The 23,945-nt window shown below is 44.5% G+C and overlaps 2 protein-coding genes across 2 annotated transcripts in view; one reads left to right on the top strand and one right to left on the bottom strand.

Moving 5' to 3' along the window:
• The window catches only part of LOC111833598 (relaxin receptor 1-like), a 31,415-nt gene extending 14,938 nt beyond the window's left edge, over positions 1–16,477 (bottom strand). The window contains exons 1-3 of the mRNA XM_023792059.2: positions 16,071–16,477; positions 4,232–4,559; positions 1,615–1,764 (exon numbers count right to left, since the gene is read on the bottom strand). Of these exons, the coding sequence (XP_023647827.2) occupies positions 1,615–1,764; positions 4,232–4,274 (193 nt within the window). The 5' untranslated portion in view covers positions 4,275–4,559; positions 16,071–16,477. The remainder of the gene's footprint in view (positions 1–1,614; positions 1,765–4,231; positions 4,560–16,070) is intronic.
• Positions 16,478–16,488: 11 nt separating this feature from the next.
• gask1b (golgi associated kinase 1B) lies at positions 16,489–23,628 on the top strand. Its single transcript, XM_023792070.2, has 4 exons — positions 16,489–17,773; positions 19,832–20,046; positions 21,218–21,444; positions 22,601–23,628. The coding sequence occupies exons 1-4, from the start codon at positions 16,885–16,887 to the stop codon at positions 22,806–22,808; spliced, it is 1,539 nt and encodes a 512-aa protein (XP_023647838.1). The 5' UTR covers positions 16,489–16,884; the 3' UTR covers positions 22,809–23,628.
• The last annotated feature ends 317 nt before the right edge of the window (positions 23,629–23,945 follow it).

Raw genomic sequence — 23,945 nt, 5'->3', positions numbered from 1 at the left:
GCGGTGGATCAACACCGGGCTTCATAGTCAAAGTGCAACATCTGGGCCGGTGCAGTTTATGTACGATGACGTACGGATGCCATTTATGTGTTTCTTTCTTCAGGGATCAGAGCTGCTTGTGAAGAAAAGCAAATTTTTGGAGAAATCTGCCAATAAATTATCACCTTCTCTCATCTCATTCGACTTACTTCAGATGCAAATGTCTCCTTACCAGCAGGGATTAGCATTTACGGCATTCCCACTGATTATCTTTGTACGTGTCTGTACCTGGCAGATTTTAAGCAGTCTTCATCATTTCGTATCTCCATGACATTTTGTCGTGCACTCTTACGGACACCTGACACGAATCTCATTTTCCTGCTGCATTTGTGAACATCCAGTTGCACTCAACACAAAGATGAAGTCTCACTCTCATTAATCTGACGGCTTCCAAATCATCACAAAGCATTTAGCCCTATAAATACCAGCACAACAGGAAGCGTTTGATAGATGGAGACTTTGATGAGCGTTGGAAGGCATTGCACCAAATTCCTTTCTCTGCTTCCCTTATGGGTAGCTTGCCTTTGTGGTAATTATGCAAATTATGACATTTCTATTACAATAATGATTTTTTAATTGACATCATGCCACTAATGAGTCCTGCTCTCAGGTTCCACCTGTCTAATCACAGCAACAAACTCATTTTCATGTTACTGACATTAGTTTGCTTTGTAGGAAACCTGATCAGACCCTGAATGTCACCGTGGGGGGGTCAGTATGATTTTGTAATAGGGGACGTATCTGTTCTTACCCCAGCCCCCAAAAAGTCCAGGGTTATATGTAGGGGTGACTATCCTAAAGTGTGATGTTAGGTAATGGGCGTAGTCATTCATTTCATGCTGAGTTTTACATTTTATTTATTTAGCCGACTTTTACCCAAAGCAACATGCATTTTTCCGAAAGCAGGGTCATGCAATCCCTGCAGCGACCGAGTTTGAGGGCCTTGCTCAGGGACCAACGATGACATCACTCTACCGACCCTGCGATCACAGATGCACCGCCCCCCAATCTTTGTATAACACGTAATTTTATTTTTTCTCATGCCCTGATCTACAACTGTAAAACATTCTATAGACCAATTTTTGAGTATTTTGCATCCTCCCATGCTGAAGCCCGATTTTGCTTCCGTTCATCTCTGTTACCCTGCCCCCACCCTCTTATTTAACACTGCTCCCACTCCTCCTGTTTAACCCCACCCCCTAGCATTTTCCCACCGTCCTTGTGTCTTTCACCCACCACTGTGTCACATGGTCCTGTCTAATGTTCCCAGCGACAGTGCTTACCATTACTCAAACCACGTATTTGTGTTTTTTCCGCAGGTTTTGGTAGCTCCCTTTTGGCTACAAACAATCACTAAACTAGGGGGTGGGGGCAAAAGGAGGCCTCATGAACCATTTGCTGTATTTTTTGAACCCACTAGATGGTGCTCTTGGTTTGCTTTGGGGCATGCTTTGTGCCCTTTTTTGAGCAGAGAGCACCATCTAGTGGGCGGAGAAAATACAGCAAATGGTTCATGAAGCGTCATTTTGTCCATCACTAGTGTAAGAGACCATGGGGGATCAGCGGGCGTCTCACCACAGTCGTCTTCATCGGCTTGATTGCCGCAGTCGTCCTCTCCATTGCAGTGCAGCAGTTGAGGGAGGCATGTGGTTAAGTTCCCACAGGGGAAATATCCAAGCTGGCACTCAGACTTGTCTTCAGAGCTGTTATATGTGGCTGATGCGACTGGAAAGAAGGGCAGCAAACGAAGCAGGATCTACAGTACAGTGCCAACAGGGAAGTTATACTGAAATGTTTCACTTTGTACTTCAGACAGTATGTTCTCTCAGTAGCAGCAAAACTAAAGAATTCTCACACTTCCTCAGTCAGGATGCGTTTTGGTGACTTTAATTAAAATCAGTCCAGTATCTACATTCTTATTCAAATCATATTAATTTAACTCCGGCCTCTTTAATATTTATTCACTGCCATCCCTACTCAAATTTCTTTTCCATTTCAAATGGAAATGTAAAGGAAGTTTAATAAAGATTTAATATGTCCCTGTGACTGTGGCCCTGATTCACAGCTGGATCGGTGGTTGTTTAATGCATGTACCTTAGAGTACGATTAAAATTTTTCTTAAGGAAAAGTCTTCATGATAGCAAATGGCAGCTAAGATGTGGTTTGATTACTTTACAAATCACAGCACGGCAAGCTCCCCTTTCAGAGCAGCAATCAGGGCAAATACAGTATGAATGAATTCCGGACTCACCTGACAAAAGTAATTTGTTGTGCAACAAGATAATGACCCTCAGCGCACCTTGAGAATACATAAGTGCACTGTATTATCTTCCGAACAAGCAAAGAGATGGAGTGCAGTGGCAGATGATGTTCACCCCACAACCCCCTGAACTGAGCCCTAATGAGCTGCTTTGGGATTATTTGGATCAAAGAGTAACAGCAAGGTAGCCAACTGGTGCCCAGACCTTGTGGAAACTCCTTCAGGCTTGTTGGAGAAGCATTACAGGCGGCTACATCCAGAAGCTGGCTGAAAGAATGCCAAGAGTCTGCAATGATGTCATCGAAGCAAAAGGGGGCTATTTGGAGAGTTTGAAATTGGAGAAAATTTTGAGATGCTGAACACTTTTCTTGGTTGTTGCAATATTTGATATGTATTACTTTTTTTGCCTTTTTTCTATAAAGCGAATAATATAAATAAAATAAAGAGAAATGCATTAAAAGCAGGTGTGTACGGACATTTTTACTGGTACTGTAATTTTTAGCTGATACTAAGGACTCTCATTCAAGCCCTATATAAAGCACTCATCAGAAATGCATGCTAATATTATTAATAGTGTTAATAGTAGTAGCTAATATGTATTAATAATTACCTTGATAACCGGAGAGAACGTTAAGCCCCTGGATTAATGTTCTTCTCCAGGTACAGACAATATGAGCAAACAGCTTAACATAATAAAATGAAAAATGGATTCATAAGAAATGCCTATATTTTACACTGACATAAAATAGGGTTAATCTCAAAGATTCTGTTGCCAGTGTATTAGAAATGTTTCACTATTGAGTGACACCAGCATGTTCAGCACTGGCGTAAGAGGACAGCCGTGATAACAGCAATGAAAATCTGATAGCCCATCACTGATAGCCCATCGATTGCCAGCACAGCGGCTCAATGCAGCTGGCGGATGGCTCTGGCAATGGTACTCCACACCCCCTGCCCCATGTCATGACACTCCCCACTGCCCCCCACCTCTCGCAAATTCATGCTTCCCGACAGAATCCAATCTGCAACGTAGCACAGAGTTAGATTAACAGATCAACAGCAAAATCAACCAGAAGTACTATACGCTCAGACAAAAGGGTAAAGATTTGCACCTTTGCTTGTCATTCGGGCTGTACCCTCAAGGTATAATTCGCAGACCCTTGAGGGTACAGCCCCAGTGACAAGCAAAGGCAGACATTTTTACCCTTTTTCTGAGAGCATACTGACTCTGTCCTATACTAAGAATTCCCCTGTAAATTCATAATGGGTTGTAATTTCAGCCGGTTTTAGGTGGCATTAATTAGTCTGGCAAGAATACCAAAAGTAGCCGTTATCATGAAATTAAAGTAAACCTACTGTGTCTAAGAAAATCCAGCAGACCAGTTCAACTACCTAAAAATGTTCTGAAACCGGAACATTGATTTTAATTACACCTCGCTAACGAGTGAGACTCCTTAATTCATAAAGTATGACTATATTTTACACTGTAAAGTCTTAAAAGCGTGGCATTTTATGTGAGATGTACACATGCTCATTAATTATTAAAATGTCATTCAAAACACAACTTACTTTCCAGGTGGAAATTCCAGTGGGGACCAATAAAATAAAACTATCGATCTGAATTGCTGTGTGTCGGTCTGCATTACCCAGCAATAAATACACATCCCGGGCTGTTGGTGTACTGAGACGGCAAATCAAACTCACAGACAAATTCATCAGCCTTTAAACCCTCGTTAAAAATAAAACCGCTGGAATTTCAACAAGCGTTGCAAAGGATTTGCACATAATAAAGTTCAATTATTTCCAGCTGGAGAACTGCGAGACGGCTTTAGTCCAAGCGCATGTTGAGTACAAATGAATGGTTAACGGGCTATTTTCCGACTGAGATGAAGGCAGGATGACCTAACCCAGTTTTTAATCCAACCCATTTACCTGTAATCCCATACAGAATAACTCCTACAAAGGGAGCTTTCATCGTGCCTGAAATGGAAAGTGCTTCTCATCGGCGGCGCCTATGGCGATGTGGTGGAAACTTCCAAACCCCCGATTACTTCAGGAACTTGCGGGAAGCTTCTGCAGCCCGCGATGCTCCTCGGCGATGCTGTTCCAGGTTGCAGCTGCTCACCAGCAAAAGGGCTGGAGTAAGAAAGTGCACACCTGCCGGTCTCTGCAGCCCGATGCGGGGATCCTCAGCGAGGAAGCCGCGGCTGCAATGAAGCCGCAGGCAGGCGCTCCACCACGGCAAAGTAGATTATTGTGTCTGAAAAAGCGAAAGAAACAAGTGTTGCGGGAAAAGCCAGATTTTATGAACAAAGAAATCGGGGCGTCTGAGTTCATTAGCCAGCTGTTATGCACATGGCATGTAAGAGCCCCCGGTGCTGTGCCCCCCCGACCGCATATTACCCAGTGTCACGAAAGAAAAAGGAAACTTTAAATGATACGAAACTAATATTATTAAGAGGGAGACAATAAGCGCGGCGCTTAGAGATTTCCCGGAAAGATTATTTTTTTCTAGCGAGGTGCTTGATCTGAATACCTCCAAATGAAAAGCGCCCCTGTAAGTGAATACGCAAAAATGAAGCCTTTGGATCAAAGTGTCAGGCGAACAACAATATAATAAGACTACATATTAATGTATAGCTCTTGAGAAATACTTACCGTGCTTCAGAAAGGGGAATATTACTCTGGGCTTTGAGTTAGCGCAGCCCCCGTCATTAGGCTTCGCTTTTGGTGGAATCGGATAAATTGGTCCATAAAAATGATTGAATAGTTATGCGGGATTTAGTCTGAAGCCGCGCCATAATAAGCGGGGAATGACAGACCCGAAACGACGCACGATGACCCACAGTCCACTTCCCAAACACTCATATACAATCAGAAATATACTGCATTTGTTAATTTGTCGGGAATTTCAGCTCCGTACGTGTCACAGAAAACTTGTCAGACGAATGCTGCTGGGATTGCTGTAGAGGCTGCTGGGATTGCTGTACTGATCGGAAGTGGTGTAGTCGCTGTGTGCACTTGTGTTGTGTTGTGTGCCTGTTGAAGCGGTTGATTTGATTTGAATTATCTGTAAAGGTATATTTGAGCGTTTGTGTGCCAGCACGGTTACGTGGGTGGTTGTTGTTGTTTTCATTTTTTACTCTTATTTTTACGTGTGTACTTGTCTGTCCTTGTGAGTGTTACCGACAGCTGCGGGCGCGAGCGGCGTTTCTGTTTGCGTCCTTCGCATCAAACACCCGCGGGTAATATTATCGAACATCGGTAACATTAACTGTAAAAGGTCAGTTGCTCCGGAGCTTTGCTCGGTCGCCGGTCGGGGCCGGGAGGACATTTTCCACTTTTTTTCCCGCTCCGGCAGTAGCCTGCTTTGAGAGGGTTTTTGTGGTTTTTTGGCCTCCCTAGAGCAACTTCGCTTTAGTTTAAGCTAAACGTGGTTCAGCAGGAAGTTAATCTCGGGTAAGTAATTGTAAATTTGGTTATTTTAAAAGTAAAATTTAAAGGTTGTTATCGCTGACGCTGCCGGATAATTTATAATAAAGTACCGATTTAACGCAAGTGTTAATTCAGTGCTTTAGTGTACTCGGCACTTTGTTTTAACTATACGTTAATTAGATCAACTAAAAGTTTAAATAATCTCTATTAATATACTGGGCTGGGAGTAAAGGACGGGGACATAGTGAGTTAGGTAATTATGGGGCCAACTCAGTGTTGTGTTTGCAAGATGTTTGCCCTTCTGGATGCTTGCGTCCAGTCGGACTTCGTCTGCGAGCGATGTGGGTTAGTTGACTCACTCATGGTCCAGGTTCGTGACCTAGAGGAGCGACTGGCTCTCATCCAGCATAGCAATGAGTTAAAGGAGAGAGTTAATACGCCTTCTAGGGAGACTATGTGTACGTCACAAGCGGGGAGGGGGGAGAATGATGAACAGGTAGGTCGAGAGAGCTGGGTGAACGTAGGTCGTAGACGTAGAAAAGGGCGTACACAGTTCACAGAGGCGGCATCACCTGAAGTAACGGTTTCTAACCGCTTTCAGGTGCTTCCAGCTTTAGAGCCGGAAGAGACTGGGGAGGCAGGTGGGCCCTTGGGCACCAAGGAGCCACCTAACCCCAGTAGGAGGGAGGTTGTGGTAGTAGGGGATTCAATTATAAGAGGTGTAGATAGTTATGTGTGCACCCGTGATAGAGGGTCCCGTACGGTGTCTTGCCTGCCTGGTGCCCAGGTAGGGGACCTTCCAGATCGAGTGGACAGGCTTTTGGCCCCAGCCGGGGTGGATCCAGTGGTCGTGGTGCATGTTGGCACCAATGACATAGGAAAGGGCAGAAGGGCTGTTCTGCAAGATAAATTTATAGAAGTCGCGGATAAGCTTAGAAGCAGAACATCCACGGTGGTATTCTCTGGAATACTTCCCGTGCCACGTGCAAGTCAGGCAAAATTAGCTGAGATAAGGGGATTAAATGCGTGGCTAAAATGGTGGTGTAGGAAAGAGGGGTTCAGGTTTATGGGGCACTGGAAGACCTTCTGGAACAGGTGGGACCTGTTCAAGCCGGACGGGTTGCATCTGAACCATAGGGGAACCAGTGTATTGGGGAGGCGTATGTGCAGAATAGTTGAGGAATGTTTAAACTAGGGACTGGGGGGGCAGGGAGGTCAGTTATGAATTTATGTGGGGAGAGACGGAAAGCCCAAATAAATATTAAAAGTAGACACTGTAAAAGGCCTACCATTAGTGGTCTGTATTTGAATGCTAGGAGTATTAGAAACAAAATTAATGACTTAGAGGCTTTAATTTCTTCAGACAATTACGACATTATAGGAATAACTGAAACATGGATGAGTGACAATGATGGTGATGAATATAATATGGATGGTTATACGTTGTTCCGTAGAGACCGGATAGGCAAGAAGGGAGGTGGTGTTGCAGTATACGTAAAAGAAAACTTGCAGGCAAGGGATCTCACTGATATAAATAAAAATTCAGAAGCTGTATGGATCAAACTTGATGCTAAAGATTCAAATGGCCTAATTGTCGGGGTTTGTTATAGGGCACCTAATGTAGCTGTAGAGGAAAGCAGAATATTATATGATGATATCAGGATTATGAGTAATAAAAATGATGTGGTGGTTATGGGTGATTTTAATTTACCTGGGATACAGTGGGACACAGTCTCTGGCTCTTCTGTAAATGAACTTGAGATGGTGGAATTAGTACAGGATTGTTTTTTTACTCAGTTTGTTAATACTCCTACCAGGGGAGAAGCCCTTCTTGATCTCGTTTTTTGTAATAACCAGGATAGGATTGGAAAATTAGAGGTTTTAGACCCATTGTACGGTAGTGATCATAACATGGTTAAATTCGAGGTTAATTTTAGTGTCCGAAGAGCAAAGTCTAAATTAAAAGTATACAATGTTAGGAAGGCTAACTTTAATGGTATGAGACGGAAATTAGAAACTGTAAACTGGACAGAGTTAAATAGCAAAACAGTTGAAGAGGCATGGGAATTTTTCAAAAGCACATTGTTGCAAGTGCAAGAGGACTTCATACCTGTTTCCAGCAAAACTAAATCTAGGAAACGACAACCAAGGTGGTTTACTAAGGAAATTAAGAGTAAAGTCAGGAGGAAAAGGGCTCTGTTCCACAACTGGAAAATAACTAATGATTTCAAAATCAAGCAGGAGTATCTAAGTCTACAGGCAGAGTTAAAAAATGACATTAGGCTATCAAAGAGGGATGTAGAAAGAAAAATTGCATTGGAGGCTAAGCATGACAGTAAAGGTTTCTTCCAATATTTTAACTCCAAGAGAGCACTAAAAGCTGAAATCACTAATTTGCAGGATAGTAAGGGCCTTATAATTGATAACGAAATTGATATGGTAAACGAGTTTAATGATTATTTTTCAAGGGTGTTCACAATAGAGAACACAAGTAATTTACCACCAATTAATACGAATACAGCATCGTCTATGACCAATATATGTATAACTGAGGTTGATGTGATACTAAGCCTAGCTAAACTCAAAATAAATAAATCGCAGGGGCCTGATGGCATCTTACCTTTAGTCTTGAAAGAGATGAGGGATATTATTAGCCAACCTTTGACTTTAATATTCCAGAAATCGTTATCTGCGGGTGTGGTACCATCAGATTGGAAGCATGCTAATATAACACCCATATTCAAAAAAGGGGATAGAAGTAATCCAGCAAACTATAGGCCAATCAGTTTAACTAGCATTACTGGAAAAATAATGGAAGCTATAATTCAAGTGAAAATGGTAGATTACCTAGATGCAAATAACATTATAAAGGATAGCCAACATGGATTTAGGAGAGGTAGATCCTGCCTAACGAATCTGCTTGAGTTCTTTGAGGAAGCTACAAGTGAAATTGATCACAAAAAGGCCTATGATGTGATTTACTTAGATTTCCAGAAAGCCTTTGATGTTGTCCCCCACAAACGGCTCTTGTTAAAGCTTAAAGCTGCAGGAATTTTAGGAACTGTGGCAGCTTGGATCAAAAACTGGCTAACTGATAGGAAGCAGCGAGTAGTTATTAGAGGCACTATGTCACAGTGGGCCTCCGTTTATAGTGGGGTACCGCAGGGTTCAATTTTAGGACCACTATTGTTCCTAATTTACATTAATGATATTGACACGAATACATACAGTAAACTGGTTAAATTTGCAGACGACACTAAGGTGGGCGGGGTAGCAGATACTAATCTAGCAGCAGAGAGGCTTCAACGGGATCTGGATTTAATTAGCGAATGGGCTGATACTTGGCAGATGAAATTTAACACAGATAAATGTAAGGTAATCCATGCAGGGAGCAGAAATATACAGTACAGATATTTTATGGGTTCCACTGAAATAAAGGTAGCTGATTACGAGAAAGATCTCGGTATGTATGTTGATGCTTCCATGTCCCATTCTCGCCAATGTGGGGAAGCAATAAAAAAGGCGAACAGAATGTTGGGTTATATCTCTAGATGTGTGGAGTTTAAGTCAAGGGAGGTGATGTTACACTTATATAATTCCTTGGTAAGACCCCACCTAGAATACTGTGTGCAGGTTTGGTCACCATACCTCAAGAAGGACATTGCTGCCTTAGAAAAGGTGCAACGAAGAGCTACGAGAATGATTCCTGGTCTTAGAGGAATGTCTTACGAGGAGAGGTTAGCGGAACTGAATCTGTTCAGCCTTGAGCAAAGGAGACTAAGGGGGGATATGATTCAGGTCTATAAGATTCTAACGGGTCTGGATGCTGTTCAGCCAAATGACTATTTCAATATTAGTCTAAATACTAGAACTCGTGGCCATAAGTGGAAATTAGCGGGAGAACATTTTAAAACAAATTTGAGGAAGCACTTCTTTACACAGCGTGTAGTCAGAGTATGGAATAGTCTTCCTGCTATTGTAGTGGAAGCTAAAACCATGGGTTCCTTTAAATCAGAGCTAGATAAGATTTTAACAACTCTGAGATATTAGCTAAGTTCTCCCCAAACGAGCTTGATGGGCCGAATGGCCTCCTCTCGTTTGTAAATTTCTTATGTTCTTATGTTCTTATGTTCTTATGTAATGACTGACCAGAGCTTATTTTCTTTGGCTAAACCACACCAGCAATATTATCACTAATGAATCAAAACACCATTTCATCTCTGCCTAGACCTTCGGGCTATTTCTGTTTTCAAATCAGCCAGGCTATCGGTTTCACAGCTGCATATACATATTGTAGCCTATGTTATTTGTATTGCATTTAATGTATAACAACATACAGATATATTCCATAATTATGCGCATTTACAAAACGGTGTTTTCTGAAGCATAAGTGTTAAACTGACATTATAAAACCGTGTTGGAGTCTTACAGCATAGATGGCGTTTCACAGCCCTCAGTGGCTGCAGCGGCTTCAGCGGTCAGGATTACCTTGTGGAGACATTATTATCTTTCCGAGTTCTTGATTGAAAACAGGCCAGTTTTGAAAGCAATGCTTTGAATGCTGATTGAAGTTGGAATAACGATTAGACCTAACAGAAACATAATTACTTCATGTCAGATCTAGCAGAGACAAATTTTCTACACATAAATCAAACGATTTCCTTTGTGATTCTAAGATTCGATTTATACTTGATTACTTTGAAAGGCCAATAATATTTTATTTATGAAATCAAATTATGTTTATTGTATTGTGTAAAAAATACTATATAGAGTTGAGACCCTATAAATATGACATTTTAAGGATCTTGTAAAGGTCACCTGTCCCTATAAGGACTCCTGCTTAATTTATGTTGTTTTCCCCATATTTGATTCCGGTGGCTCAGATACACTATATGGACAAAAGTATTGGGACACCTGGCCATTACACCCACAGGAACTTTTATGGCGTCACATTCTAAATCCGCAGGCATCAATATGGAGTTGGTCCCACTTTTGCAGCTATAACAGCTGCCATTCTTCTGGGAAGGCTTTTCACAAGATTTTGGAGTGTGTCTGTAGGAATTTTTGCCGATTCATCCAGAAGAGCATTTGTGAGCTCTGGCACTGATGTTGGATGTGAAGGCCTGGCTCACAATCTCCGTTCTAATTCATCCCAAAGGTGTTTGATGGGGTTGAGGTCAGGGCTCTGTGCAGGACAGTCAAGTTCTTCCACACCAAACTCACCCAACCATGTCTTTATGGACCTTGCTTTGTGCACTGGAGCACAGTCACACTGGAAGAGCAAAGGGCCTTCCCCAAATTGGTCCCACAAAGTCGGAAACATAGAATTGTCCAAAATGTCATGGTATGCTGAAGCATTAAGAGTTCCCTGGAACTATGGAGCAAAGCCCAACCCCTGAGAAACACCCCCATACCATTAACCCTCCTCCACCAAACTGGCATCACAATACTCCTGGCACCTGCCAAACCCAGACTTATCTATCACTGCCGGACAGAGAAGTGTGATTCATCACTCCACAGAAGACGTTTCCACTCCAGAGTCCAGTGGCAGTGTGCTTTACTCCACTCCATCCGACACTTGGCATCGTGTTTGGTGATGAGAGGCTTGCATGCAGCTGCTCGGCCATGGAAGCCCATTCCATCAAGCTCCCGGCGCACAGTTTTTGTGCTGGAGTTAATGCCAGAGGAAGCTTGGAACTCAATAGTTACTTAATCAACAGAGCATTGGTGACTGTCATCCACTTTGCACCTCAGCACTCAGAGACCCCGCTCTGTTACTTTACATGGTTTGCCACTTCAAACTGAATTTCTGTTGTTCCTAAATGCTTCCACGTTGCAATAATACCACTTTCAGTTCACTGTGGAATATCTAGCAGGGAAGAAATTTCAAAAACTGACTTCTTACAAAGGTGGCATCCTGTGACAGCACCATGCTTGAATTCACTGAGCTCTTCAGAACGACCCGTTCTTTCACAAATGTTTGTAAACCTGACTGCATGGCTTGGTGGTTGATATTATTCACCTGTGGTAATGGGTCTGAATGAAACACCTGAATTCAATGATTCGGAGTCATGTCCCAGTACTTTTGTCCATATAGGGTACCAACTGACCAGTCTCAGGACCAGTAACCTCCCACGCATTCCTCGCTCCTGCTCCTCCCTCCCCCCCCCCTCTGTTTGACTTCATTCCACCTTCTCCATGATCCCGGCTCCGAATCACACTATTTCCATTTGTACGGCGCTCACTCAGCTCCGCCCCATCCGACGGTCACCGCCAAACCTAAGGGGTCGAGCGTTTCTTGCACATGGTCATTCTCACAGTACCCTCACATGGACAGGATAAAGAGAAGCATCACACTGTCACTAGAAAGGCACAAGCGGGTGCATTTGCGATGGTGAGATTTGTGGGAAGACGGCCCAGTATGCAGGTGGCGTCGCTCAGTACGACTGGCTGCAGCTACGTTATCTAAGAGGCCAGCCAGACTTCGGCTCTGAAGTCCTGGACCTCGGACAAGCTCAGCTTGCTCAGGACTCCTTCTGCGTGGCAGAAAAGTCTACTTTAATCAGGGGATTCAGTACCCCACTCAGTCACAAATCTATAACAACTGTTGTATATAGAGTGCCAGGAAATATCCATCCAGCCATTCTCCAGAACCGCTTCTCTTTGCTGCATACAAACACATGTAGTAACAAGTGAATGAGTCTCTCCAAAGTCCATAGAGTGTGATGGTGGGTGGGTGGGTGTGTGCGTGTCTGTCTGTGTGTGTGTGTGTGTGTGTGTGTGTGTGTGTGTGTGTATCCCAGTCCTGCTCTGGGTAAGTGCTTGGATGGATGGGTGACTGATTAGTTTAAATGTATTAATTCCACATTATTTTGTGAAATGATCTACTGCTGATATTATGTTTCATTAAAATTTGCCAGGCATAGCATGGTTGGAAAGAACAAAAATAAGAAATGTAGGTCCCTACATACATGTATTCTCATAAAGTAAAAAATACAAAATACAGTACGTCTGGTAAACACAAAATCACAAATTAAATTCAATATCGCCATCTTGTGGATGAAGTAAATCCCCTGTGGAGGATTAGCGCGGGTGCTTCAGCATGACTATGCCAGACCAATCACAGAAAGGTCTTACTGCCAGTTTCACAGTGATAAAAACAGCTTTATAGAAATTTGACAGAACGAGACGTTTTATACGTTTTCCACAATGAACCTACCAGCCAGAGAGTGTCGTTAACAAAAAGGGATTAAGATCTATGCATAAGATATATGAATTCTACCCGCACATTATTTATAGGTCTATAAATGATATAATTTCGTGTAGAGCCTCCGTTATGGATGACGTCCGTATTTTAAAGGAGTCGCTCTTGTACTTTTAGCTGACAACCCACATTTGTCTGACTAATACCTTTCCGTGGCTTGTAATTAACTGATCTTCACAACATTAGTGAGACCGTCTTAGCTAACTTAGCTTAAACACTACCGCAGTACCGGTTTCAGCTAACGTGGCGCCCTAGGCGAGCATCACCGCCGGCGCCCCACGTCTGAGAGAAAGTGAAATTGACAGGCAAATCAGTGTCCCCAAATCAGGAGACCGCTTATGTTGCGCATAGGATTGACCGGCCCTGCACTACTGCTGAATGAGAAAAGTCCCCCCCCCCGCCATAAGTTACTGCACTACCAAAGCAACAATATATCAATCTGGACTGTATAGACATACCCAGAATCCAGCTAGTGTTGTAGTCAAGACCGCCTAAACCGAGACCAAGACATTGCCGAGACCGGAGGGTATCAAGACCAAGACACTGCTGAGACTTGAGGGTACCAAGACCAAGACCAAGTCCAAGACCAAGACCAAGACACACTAAGGCGAGACCAAGACCAAGACTGGTCGAGACCAAGACCAAGACCGAAAACAGACTAGGGCTAGAATGGACATCACATTACTCAGATCAACTGTAGAGAAAAAAGGCATTGCTGTAAAGTGTCATTACTCGTTAAATCAAATTCATGTTATCTTTTCAATTATATTGTCCATATGTCCATATGTCTCTCATTTAAAATCTCCCAGATTTGTCATAGTTACGAGGCCTGATGGAAAATAATATTCTCAGCAATCCTCTCCTATAACCATTTTATTGGACCTCGTCAAGGGAAAGAGATGGGATGTACCAGAAAGATGTTTATATTAAGTCTCTTATACCAGGGAGAGAGGCCTCGGGTAAGCTATGAATACGGCTATGTAATGATCCTCTGCTTTGAATTGAAGAGAATGCTATTAGTGCTGGGCGATAAAATGATCTCAATTTTTTTATCGATAAAAAATAAGGACGATCACGTTGATACACACAGACTATAAAACTCGATCAACCAAATTTTCTCCGTTTTAGAGAATGCGCTGAGACAGACAACTCGATGGCTTATCGAGCAGAGGTTTACTGAACGCCAGCACAACAGCCAATCACCGACCACGTTGTAATTTTGCCCATCCTCCCTTAACACCTGCATGCCTTCTTCACAGATTGGACGATTAAACAAATAAAGTAGCACAACATTACAGTAACTAACAATAAATAAACCACTAACTTACTTGTACTGTTAGAGCATTTATGTAATTTATTTAAACTTTATTTTACCAGGTAAATGAACTGAAACCAGTTCTCACTGCTTTATGTGCTTTTCGGGAGAAATAGCAGATAAAGCAATGGAACTTCCTGGGATACAAACGTCATGCGTGTGACTAAAATCTTCAGCCAATAAGGGCAAAGTTGTGTCGTCATGGAGGTGGTTCCAGTTTGTGCTGCACGGTCTGTCTCAAGTCGTCTTGCTCTCGCGAGGATTTTGTACCATGTGACATGGTGACGCATGGTTGACGTTTTGGAACATTTCTTTGCCGACTTCGATATCATGCGATGTGTATGAAGTGTGTGGACTGTGCACTGGCAGTGTCCATTGAGAAAATGTATACAATGTAACGTTTTTAAAGTAGATGCATCTGACTGGTTGCATTTGAATTGAGGCGCGTAATGAATAATGATACTGTTCTGTGAGGATGTGCTGTTTTCTCTTTTTTCCCCCATCCCATCGAGACCACTATGTCCGAGACCAAGACAAGACCAAGACCAAATAGGGTCGAGACCAAGACAAGACCGAGACCAAATTGAGTCGAGACCAAGACAAGACCGAGACCACAAAAAATTGGTCTCAAGACCGGTCTCGAGACCAAGACCGGTCTCGAGAACTACAGCACTAAATCCAGCAAGCTCTGTAGTTATAATGTTGAAAAATGCACCAGTATACACAAGCGATAAAAAAACGTAGAAACTCGATCAGGTCTGAGCAGCGACAACGGGGCTTTTTGCAGAGATTTTGTTTTACCCTGATTCTAGTTACCATGTTGTGCATTAATACAAATCCTACTTGTAACTGAATTCCGTTTCTATGAAAGTATATTAAAAACTGGTGCATTCTCAGAGGGTGTCTTACTCACAAAACAGGCACCAGAGTTATGCGGATGAAATCACAACGGTATGGCCGCGATTCACTGGAGTCTGCAGGTGACCGCATATTTCATAACAAACAGCAATTGTTTCTTTTCAGCATTACATAACAAACGCCGCCTTTTTAGGGAGGCTTCCATATGAATAATTATGGCATATTCTTGCTATTTAAAGACTTCACAAAGGATTCAAATAACTTTTTAAAGTGAATCGGAGCATTACTAGTCATTAAATAAACCTATTTCAATAAAACCAGATATATTTTCAACAACAAGTAATCTTGCATCCCATTTTTTTTTTCTTTTGGGACGAACCCAAACAGGAAATCTTGACAAGATATGTGGCTTCTTTCTGATGCATGCCTGGACATCCTGAATGGATATGGGGGCTTAATGTCTAATCACTCTAATGTGAAGGGCCACTGTTTGCAGCTTCCTGTTTTCGCCTTAAAATTCCAGCGGGTCGCATTTTCCACCGCTATGCCGAGTGATAATACGGTATTTTGGGCAACGCCTGCCGGAGCACGTACCGCGTTTCCCTTGTACTGTACTGATTACGGTAGAAGCACCAGCGGTTGCATATTCAGCCGCACACGTGCAGGGACCAATCACGGCCGACAGGGGTCGCGAATGTAAACTGTAATTATACAGGTCGGGGATCCAGCATTTTGAATGATTTACAACGCGGGCTGACAATCGCAAAAACGTATCCAAGTATCAAAACGAAACCAGTCCAGGGCAACATCAAGTCCAGATCAGGTTCAGCAAACTGGGTTAGAAAACACATCAACAGCAAACGATTAAGAGCACGGCAAGTCGACAGTTGTGTCAGTACCTTACAAACGGCCTCATTTAGAGAAGGTCCAAGGGTTAATTAAAGAATGAGAAACTGGTATGTCTGTATGTCATCAGGTTAAGTGATCTGAGGGGCCATAGGGCCCGCTGACGTCAAAAGGGCGATCGGCTGTATTTTCGAAATCACTCCAATAAAACTTTGCTTGTAAGCTATTGTAACACTTTGTCTAATTACAAATACATTATTATTAATATTATTATTATTGTTGTTGTTGTTCAGCCTATTATTGTTAATGAAACTAATCTACACGTATCTGCATGCTGCAGTAGTCTGTGAATGGAACACAATCGCTTTATATGCTTTTATAGTGTATTAGCTGTAGTTCTGTGTAGCCTATATCCGTCCTTGCTAGACGAAAATGCTGTATCTTTCATTGTGCTACATAATCCACCAACTATCTTAAATAGAAATATCCAATGAAATTGCTGAACAATTGACTTTAGAAAGTACTGCTTATTAAAATGAAAGCGCAGCAGAAAATTTAGGCTATATGTGACATTTCATTCATGATGACACTGTAGTTTGCAAAATAGGCTACAGAGGCTGTATTACGTTCAGTTAGTGAAAGTGGGGGAGCCGTTTTCACACATATGGTTTGTGCTTATTCTGCCTGGATGACAAAGACTCCGCTTCTTTTTTTCTGTGATGAAGTTACTGGGTCTCTGCTGTTGCCCAGTATCGCCGGTCGGCTTTTCCAGCTCCTCCTTAATCACGACAGTCACGAGCATGAGAAATGTCACTATAACGTTGCTGTGGATAGACTCAACATGCTGGAATACAAATTAAAGTAGAAATGCAGTCCATTCGCCCAGGGGAAATAAAAGGCGCCTTACTGGCGTGTCCCCGCGTGTCTTTGCTCAGGTTGTCGAGGTGCATCAGGAAAGCGCCTGCTTGGAAGACCACCTTCGCCATTGCCGTTGCATGCTTTATTTACTTGTTTTTTGTTGTTTCCCGGCTGGGAGAAGTTGCGTCCCGGGACAAGCATAAGTACCGGAGGAAGACGGGAGCCAGCAGGTTAGAACCGGATCTGCGGGAGGCGGCAGACTTTTCGACGGCGCAGAATGCGGACTTATACGGCGCCACCCCGAAATCCAACGTGGTCTATATCACACTTAAAGCTAAGCGTGAGAAGCCGGCACTTCTCAGGGGCACAGTGCGGCCAGAATCAAGGAAGAAAATCACTGCGATTGACAACCACATCCAGCATGATGCGTTCAACGCTTTTGACAAAACCAATGAAGATGAATGGAAACCGAGAACTGCCCAGGACAATGAGATACATATGATACCAGGAATAAACATCCACTATACATTGAAGAACAATGGACATGAAGACAGTCCTAAGGGAGCGCATCATAGCTATATCAGGATATACAGCGAGAGAGCGCCGCCTTGGTTCAGTAAGGAAGACATGCATGCGCTGCGCTTCCTCGCCGACAGTAGAATAATCGGCATTAAGGAGGTTTCATCCGGTTTGCTGTTGTTTGAAGGCGCGACAGGTGGCACTTTAAGGTCCCCAGATAAGGTTGTGTGGATCCAAGGCGGTCCCGTCTGCCAAGGGCGCTGTGGGTTGCTCAAAAGAGCCGTGGATATGAGCGAGGTGTTCGCCTTTCATTTAGACCGGATCCTGGGTCTGAACCGGAGCATCCCGACTGTCTGCAGGAGGATCGGCTTCTCTAGAGGTATTTTAATCAAAGCGACAATGGCTGCGCTTAAAGTTACTGCGACTTCAGTAACTTTAACATATAAAGGAGCATCACAGACGTTACTCGTGACACAGATACACGGAGCCCAGGAACGTTAACCCGTGACTTAACCCGTACATAGAAATATGCACACAGTATCTGATAAACTCAAAAAGTCGAGGGTTTTGTACAAGAATATTTAAACAATAAATATTGTTGTACCTGGTAAACTATACAGAGAGTTAGACAGATCCGAGAGGATATTATTATTATCCCATTCAGGGTCATGGGGGTTCGGGACCCTATCCCAGAGGGTATGGGTGCAAGGTGGGGAACAAACCAGTTTGGGGCACCAACCCACCGCAGGGCACACTCACTCACCTGTGGGCAGTTTGGCAACTCCAATTAGCCTCAGCATGTTTTGGATTGGTGGGGGGGGGAGAGACCAGAGTACCTGGAAGAAACCCATAAATGACACGGGGAGAATATGTGACATGCAAACCCCACACACATGGAGCCATAGCAGAGACTCCAACTGAGGTGACAGTGCCCCCTATAATAATAATAATAAGAAGAATTATTATTATTATTATTATTATTATTATCATTATTATTATTATGACAATGATGATGTTTTATATGTTGTAGAAGATTATAATATAATGTCCATTGACCTGACGTCACCCCTGGTGGCAGTTTGCCCACTGAGCCCATGATGTGATTAAAGGTACGACTGGCCGACTGAAAGAGAGTTCCCAATTTAGAGAAGCCATCAAAGATTGAGCAGGATCACAGTGTGGCTCCCCCCCCCCCCCCCAAGATCTTCTCAAAACTGATATTAGCGTGAAGCCTGAAGCAGAGCTCACGAGGGTACTGGAGGCGTGCGTGTAAATTACAGTGGGGAATGGGGGGCTCTAACCCCACCCCCCCATAATCATATCTCCCCCCCCCCCACAATGTTCAACCTGAAGTTACGCCCTCGATTAGAGGGGCAGACTTGGGGGGGGGAGCCACACTGTGATCCTGCTCGATCTTTGATGGCTTCTCTAAATTGGGAACTCTCTTTCAGTCGGCCAGTCGTACCTTTAATCGCATCATGTTGTTTGTCCATTATTTACGGAGCTGTGAATCTGATCTATGGTCAGACTGAAGCTGTGTCTCCTGTCTCCTGTGCATGTGTCACGTGCATAATCTGATCCTCTAGGTCAGGGCTCCAGATCCGGCCCATGAGATGGTTTTATACGGCCCTCCACATGTTTTCCATTTATTAATAAATCTGGCCTGCAGATTGATCCTGTGCTTTCCACTGAGAATAAAACACAATGAAATTCAGCAACCTCTCTGTGCTCAGATAGTCCCACCAGCATCATCAGAGGTGGTGCTGAGGCTGATTTAATGGGACTTTTAAAGCTCCACTATTTTTGCTCGGCGAAATGCAGCAGTAGTTGATTACTATGACTTTGTACATCTGACTGAGAGCTGCAGCACCTGAGGGTCTAACCCTAAAATTGCCCCCGGCTTAAGCTGCAGCCCTTCTCGCCAGTGAATGGCAGCTTATAGACCCTCTCGCCAGTGACCGGCAGCTTGTAGACCTTCTCGCCAGTGACCGGCAGCTTGTAGACCTTCTCGCCAGTTACCGGCAGCTTGTAGACCTTCTCGCCAGTGACCGGCAGCTTGCAAACCTTCTCGCCAGTGACCGGCAGCTTGCAGACCTTCTCGCCAGTGACCAGCAGCTTGTAGACCTTCTCGCCAGTGACCGGCAGCTTGCAGACCTTCTCGCCAGTGACCGGCAGCTTGAAGACCTTCTCGCCAGTGACCGGCAGCTTGTAGACCTTCTCGCCAGTGACCGGCAGCTTGTAGACCTTCTCGCCAGTGACCGGCAGCTTGTAGACCTTCTCGCCAGTGACCGGCAGCTTGTAGACCTTCTCGCCAGTGACCGGCAGCTTGTAGACCTTCTCACCAGTGACTGGCAGCTTGTTTCAGTTTGAGATCCCTGCTCTAGACATCCCTCTTGTTGCTGTTATTTTAACTCATGATGCATGTGGCCGGTTGCAGATGGTGACCAAAGCCCCGCCGTTCTGTGGGACTCCTCGCTGGCCCCCACAGACGGTGAGTCCCACTCCTCCATCAGGCTTACCTGGGGGGCTTATCAGCGCTCACTCAAGCATAAGTGTTGGCACAGGGGCATCACACCCAGAGCGGAGTGGGGGTGCACCAGCATCCATCACTACGAGTGGAGCAAACTCGCCCTTTTCGACTTCCTGTTACAGGTGAGCTTGGAGCCCGCAAAGCGAACATGATTCGAAGAGAAATATCAATGTGGGATAAATTAAATATTAAAAGAACGGATGATGATGCTTTTTCTCCTGGTCCAACATGCAAGGACACTGATAATTTGCATTTGTGGGACCTCAAAGTTGTGAATATAATCAGACTAGCTCAAAGTACAGTGATACCATTCCAGACCCATCAGCGATAGGTGAAAATCTGCGATATATGGGGGGCGCGATAGCTGAACCGCGATATAGCGGGGGCACAATAGCTGAACCGCGATACAACGGGGGCACGATAGCTGAACGGCGTTACAGCGGGGGCGCGATAGCTGAACCGCGATATAGCGGGGGCGCGATAGCTGAACCGCGATACAACGGGGGCACGATAGCTGAACGGCGATACAGCGGGGGCGCGATAGCTGAATCGCGATACAGCGGGGGCGCGATAGCTGAACCGCGATACAGCGGGGGCGCGATAGCTGAATGGCGATACAACGGGGGCACGATAGCTGAATCGCGATACAGCGGGGGCGCGATAGCTGAATCGCGATACAGCGGGGGCGCGATAGCTGAATCGCGATACAGCGGGGGCGCGATAGCTGAACCGCGATACAGCGGGGGCGCGATAGCTGAATCGCGATACAGCGGGGGCGCGATAGCTGAACCGCGATACAACGGGGGCGCGATAGCTGAACGGCGTTACAGCGGGGGCGCGATAGCTGAACGGCGTTACAGCATGGGCACGATAGCTGAACGGCGTTACAGCATGGGCACGATAGCTGAACCGCGATACAGCGGGGGCGCGATAGCTGAACGGCGTTACAGCATGGGCACGATAGCTGAACCGCGATACAGCGGGGGCGCGATAGCTGAACGGCGTTACAGCATGGGCACGATAGCTGAACCGCGATACAGCGGGGGCGCGATAGCTGAACGGCGTTACAGCATGGGCACGATAGCTGAACCGCGATACAGCGGGGGCGCGATAGCTGAACGGCGTTACAGCATGGGCACGATAACTGAACCGCGATACAGCCGGGGATCACTGTATACTGCTTCACATTCAGACTGTGTGGCTCAGTGGGTTATGTCTGGGATTGCCCAACCCTGCGTTCTTAGTTTGGATAAAAACTGAATAAAATGTGAAAGATAATCTGTTTATCACTAGATCTATAACCGGCTGGACAGAAACTGCTGCGGGTTCAAGCCGCAGCAGGAGGATCGGTGCGTGGAGCTCGGGCATCATCTGCATTGTGCTGAGCAGGACAACATCAGCTTGGTGCACATCGTCCACAGAATGCACGACACCAGGCGTCTAGTCTTCATCGACAACGAAGGCTATTTTGACCGAAACGAAGACAATCTGGATTTTAAACTGTTGGACGGAATAAAAGAGTGAGTAGATATTCTGACATAGCAGACAGCATGAAGGGATTGGATGAGCACACTTCTGTTTCTGACCTGCCTTTGTCGTGGGCGGAGCCCCTCTCATCTTTCATACGCACGCTCAGTCAGGTCATGGTGGGATGTTTTCACATGCTAATCAAATGCATGGGGAATAGGTCCCCACAATGTGATAAAAACCTGTTATTTTGACGTTGTGGGGACCATTTTTCAAGTCTCCACAAAGACCTGTGAATGCAATCAAAAAACTAAAAATGCCAAAAGTCTATTTAGTTTGGTTACTTATGGTTAAGGTTAGGGCTGGGTAGGGGTTACGGTCCTCAAGTTGGGATTACAGTTTTCCCCATAGAAATGAATCGAAAGTCCCCATGAAGATATAATGTGTGTGTGTGTGTGTGTGTAGAATTGTCTCATTCTTCAACAGAACCATTGTTCACGTGTCCCTGTGTTCCTGTGCTCATGAGAATGTAACGTTATGATCTGCAGTATCACGCCAGAGCTGTCAGCAAGATTTGAGCTGCACCCAAGAATCTCCCAACGTGATAAATAAATCAAGGCATAGCGGAGTGTGGGAAAAGGATTTGGATTGTTAGCTAGAATGTTCCCTGCCTCAGTCGCTAACATGTCCAGCTGTCAAGGTCACATGTGCTTGTGATCTGATTTTGAGGAGATTTATTTTACAACAACAACTTTCATCATTTTACATATTTTAGCACAAAGACAAGCATGTAAATTATGAAATTTGCGCATTCTCTATAAATTCTCAAATTTTCCACTGTGTGCTAATGAATGAAAACCTTTAAAAATACATTTACTTGTGCAGAGATGATTTCTCAGCTGTTTAATAGCTTTAAATCATGTTTTCAAACATCAGCTATACGAAAAAGACTTCCTGTCTGACCTTAATTATCTATAGAACAACACGCTAATCAGAAATAGTTCTGAGTGTTAGTTTCTGTTAGTTTCTGCGTAGCCTGCGTGTGTTTGGGCTGTAGGAGCGAGCGGGAGTTTCCGGGGGACGTCCTCCTAACGCAGAGTGGCGGCGTGATTCAGGCACCAGTAGTTCGATGATCAGGAATCACACCCTGACAGTGTCATTTTGTTAAATGCGAGCAAACGTTCACTGTGAGGCGCTGTTCCTGGTCAGGTTACCGGAGCAGGCCGTGAGCGTGCTGCAGAGCCAGCGTCTACGCGAGAGGCTGCTCCAGTCGCTGTTCCTGGATCAGATGTACTGGGAGAGCCAGGGAGGCCGGCAGGGAGTGGAGAAGCTCATTGATGTGATCGAGAGACGGGCCGAGGTCCTCCTGACGTACATCAACGCACACGGGATCAAAGTGGTGGCCATGGATGAGTGACCCGAGCTGGGATGCGAACCAATGTCCTTCTGATGTAGTTAAACAAATGACCAGATCTGAAAGTCTCAGTCCTTCAGCAGAATACTGCAGCAGACTTGCGGGGTGTAACAATGGCACCATGCAAGGTTTCAGCTTCGCGAGCAAACAACAGAGCTCACGCGTCAAACCTCTGACTCACTGCTTTTTTGGAAACAAAAGCTTATACCAGACTGCCTTCTGACACGCTCGCAGACTGCCTTCTGACACGCTCGCAGACTGCCTCTGTAAAGACCCACTGGATCATTTCTATGGCTCTGACGGGGACACAGTGACAAGGGCGAGTCTCCCTCACCACCCTACCGAACCTTTTAGTAACAAATATGCATACATACATATGCTTACATAGCGAACTACAGATCTGATGGCTGCAATGAATGTGCAGCAGAAAAATATGTTTATATTTCACTTGTATATATATGATGTCGCTATTTATTATAAGAGTACAGATGAAAACACTGTAATTAGGATCATTAGTATTACTGACTAGAGAGTTTATAGGAAGGATAAAACATCCATGCAAAGCCAGCAGAATTTTTTTAAGCCGGGACCATGAATGTTGCCATGATCCGCGACTGGGGAGATGGTGATGGTATTTGTGGATGGATGGATGGATGGATGATTGTTTTGTGCTGGCATATTTTTGATTTTCCATTTTGAAATATAACTTTGCAAATATGGTTAATCAGTATTTGTTATCATGTTATTGTACAGTATATGTTTCAGAAGTTTTCTAATTGTAGTTAGACTCATGCAGGCATTAAAAAAAGCTTTGTGAAAGAAATGACCCCAAATCCTTCAAGAGGTTTTATACTGAATGTCTTGTTGGATGTTTTTAGCAGAACAGATCAGAAAAAAAAGGTTCTCATTCTTCACTGGTGGGAAAATGGCGCCTTTGTTTGTGTAGCTCAGGAAAGAGGCCCTGTAATCAGCAGGAAGCGTTTCGGAAGGAGCCTCGTGGGTCTGGAGCCTAGAGCTTGGCTGTGCCGTGAGTCTCAGCGAGAGGCGTGAGTCTCAGCGAGAGGCGTGAGTCTTATTACCGGCCTACAGCTCCTGCTGTGACGCTTCACCCCAAAAGAGGGCTCCGTTATTTCTGAGCTG

Source organism: Paramormyrops kingsleyae, chromosome 12, assembly GCF_048594095.1.
Source record: "Paramormyrops kingsleyae isolate MSU_618 chromosome 12, PKINGS_0.4, whole genome shotgun sequence".
NCBI lineage: Eukaryota > Metazoa > Chordata > Actinopteri > Osteoglossiformes > Mormyridae > Paramormyrops > Paramormyrops kingsleyae.
The sequence above is the reverse complement of the archived record's forward strand: the minus strand, read 5'-3'. Positions and strand labels throughout refer to the sequence as shown.

What these genes read in the sequence shown, in the direction of transcription:
- gask1b (XM_023792070.2), top strand. Translation starts at nt 16,885, where the DNA reads ATGCAGTCCATTCGCCCAGGGGAAATAAAAGGCGCCTTACTGGCGTGT. An exon ending in TTTTCGACTTCCTGTTACAG is followed by an intron (nt 20,047 to 21,217) that starts GTGAGCTTGGAG and finishes GTTTATCACTAG; the next exon opens with ATCTATAACCGGCTGGACAG. An exon ending in CTGTTGGACGGAATAAAAGA is followed by an intron (nt 21,445 to 22,600) that starts GTGAGTAGATAT and finishes GTTCCTGGTCAG; the next exon opens with GTTACCGGAGCAGGCCGTGA.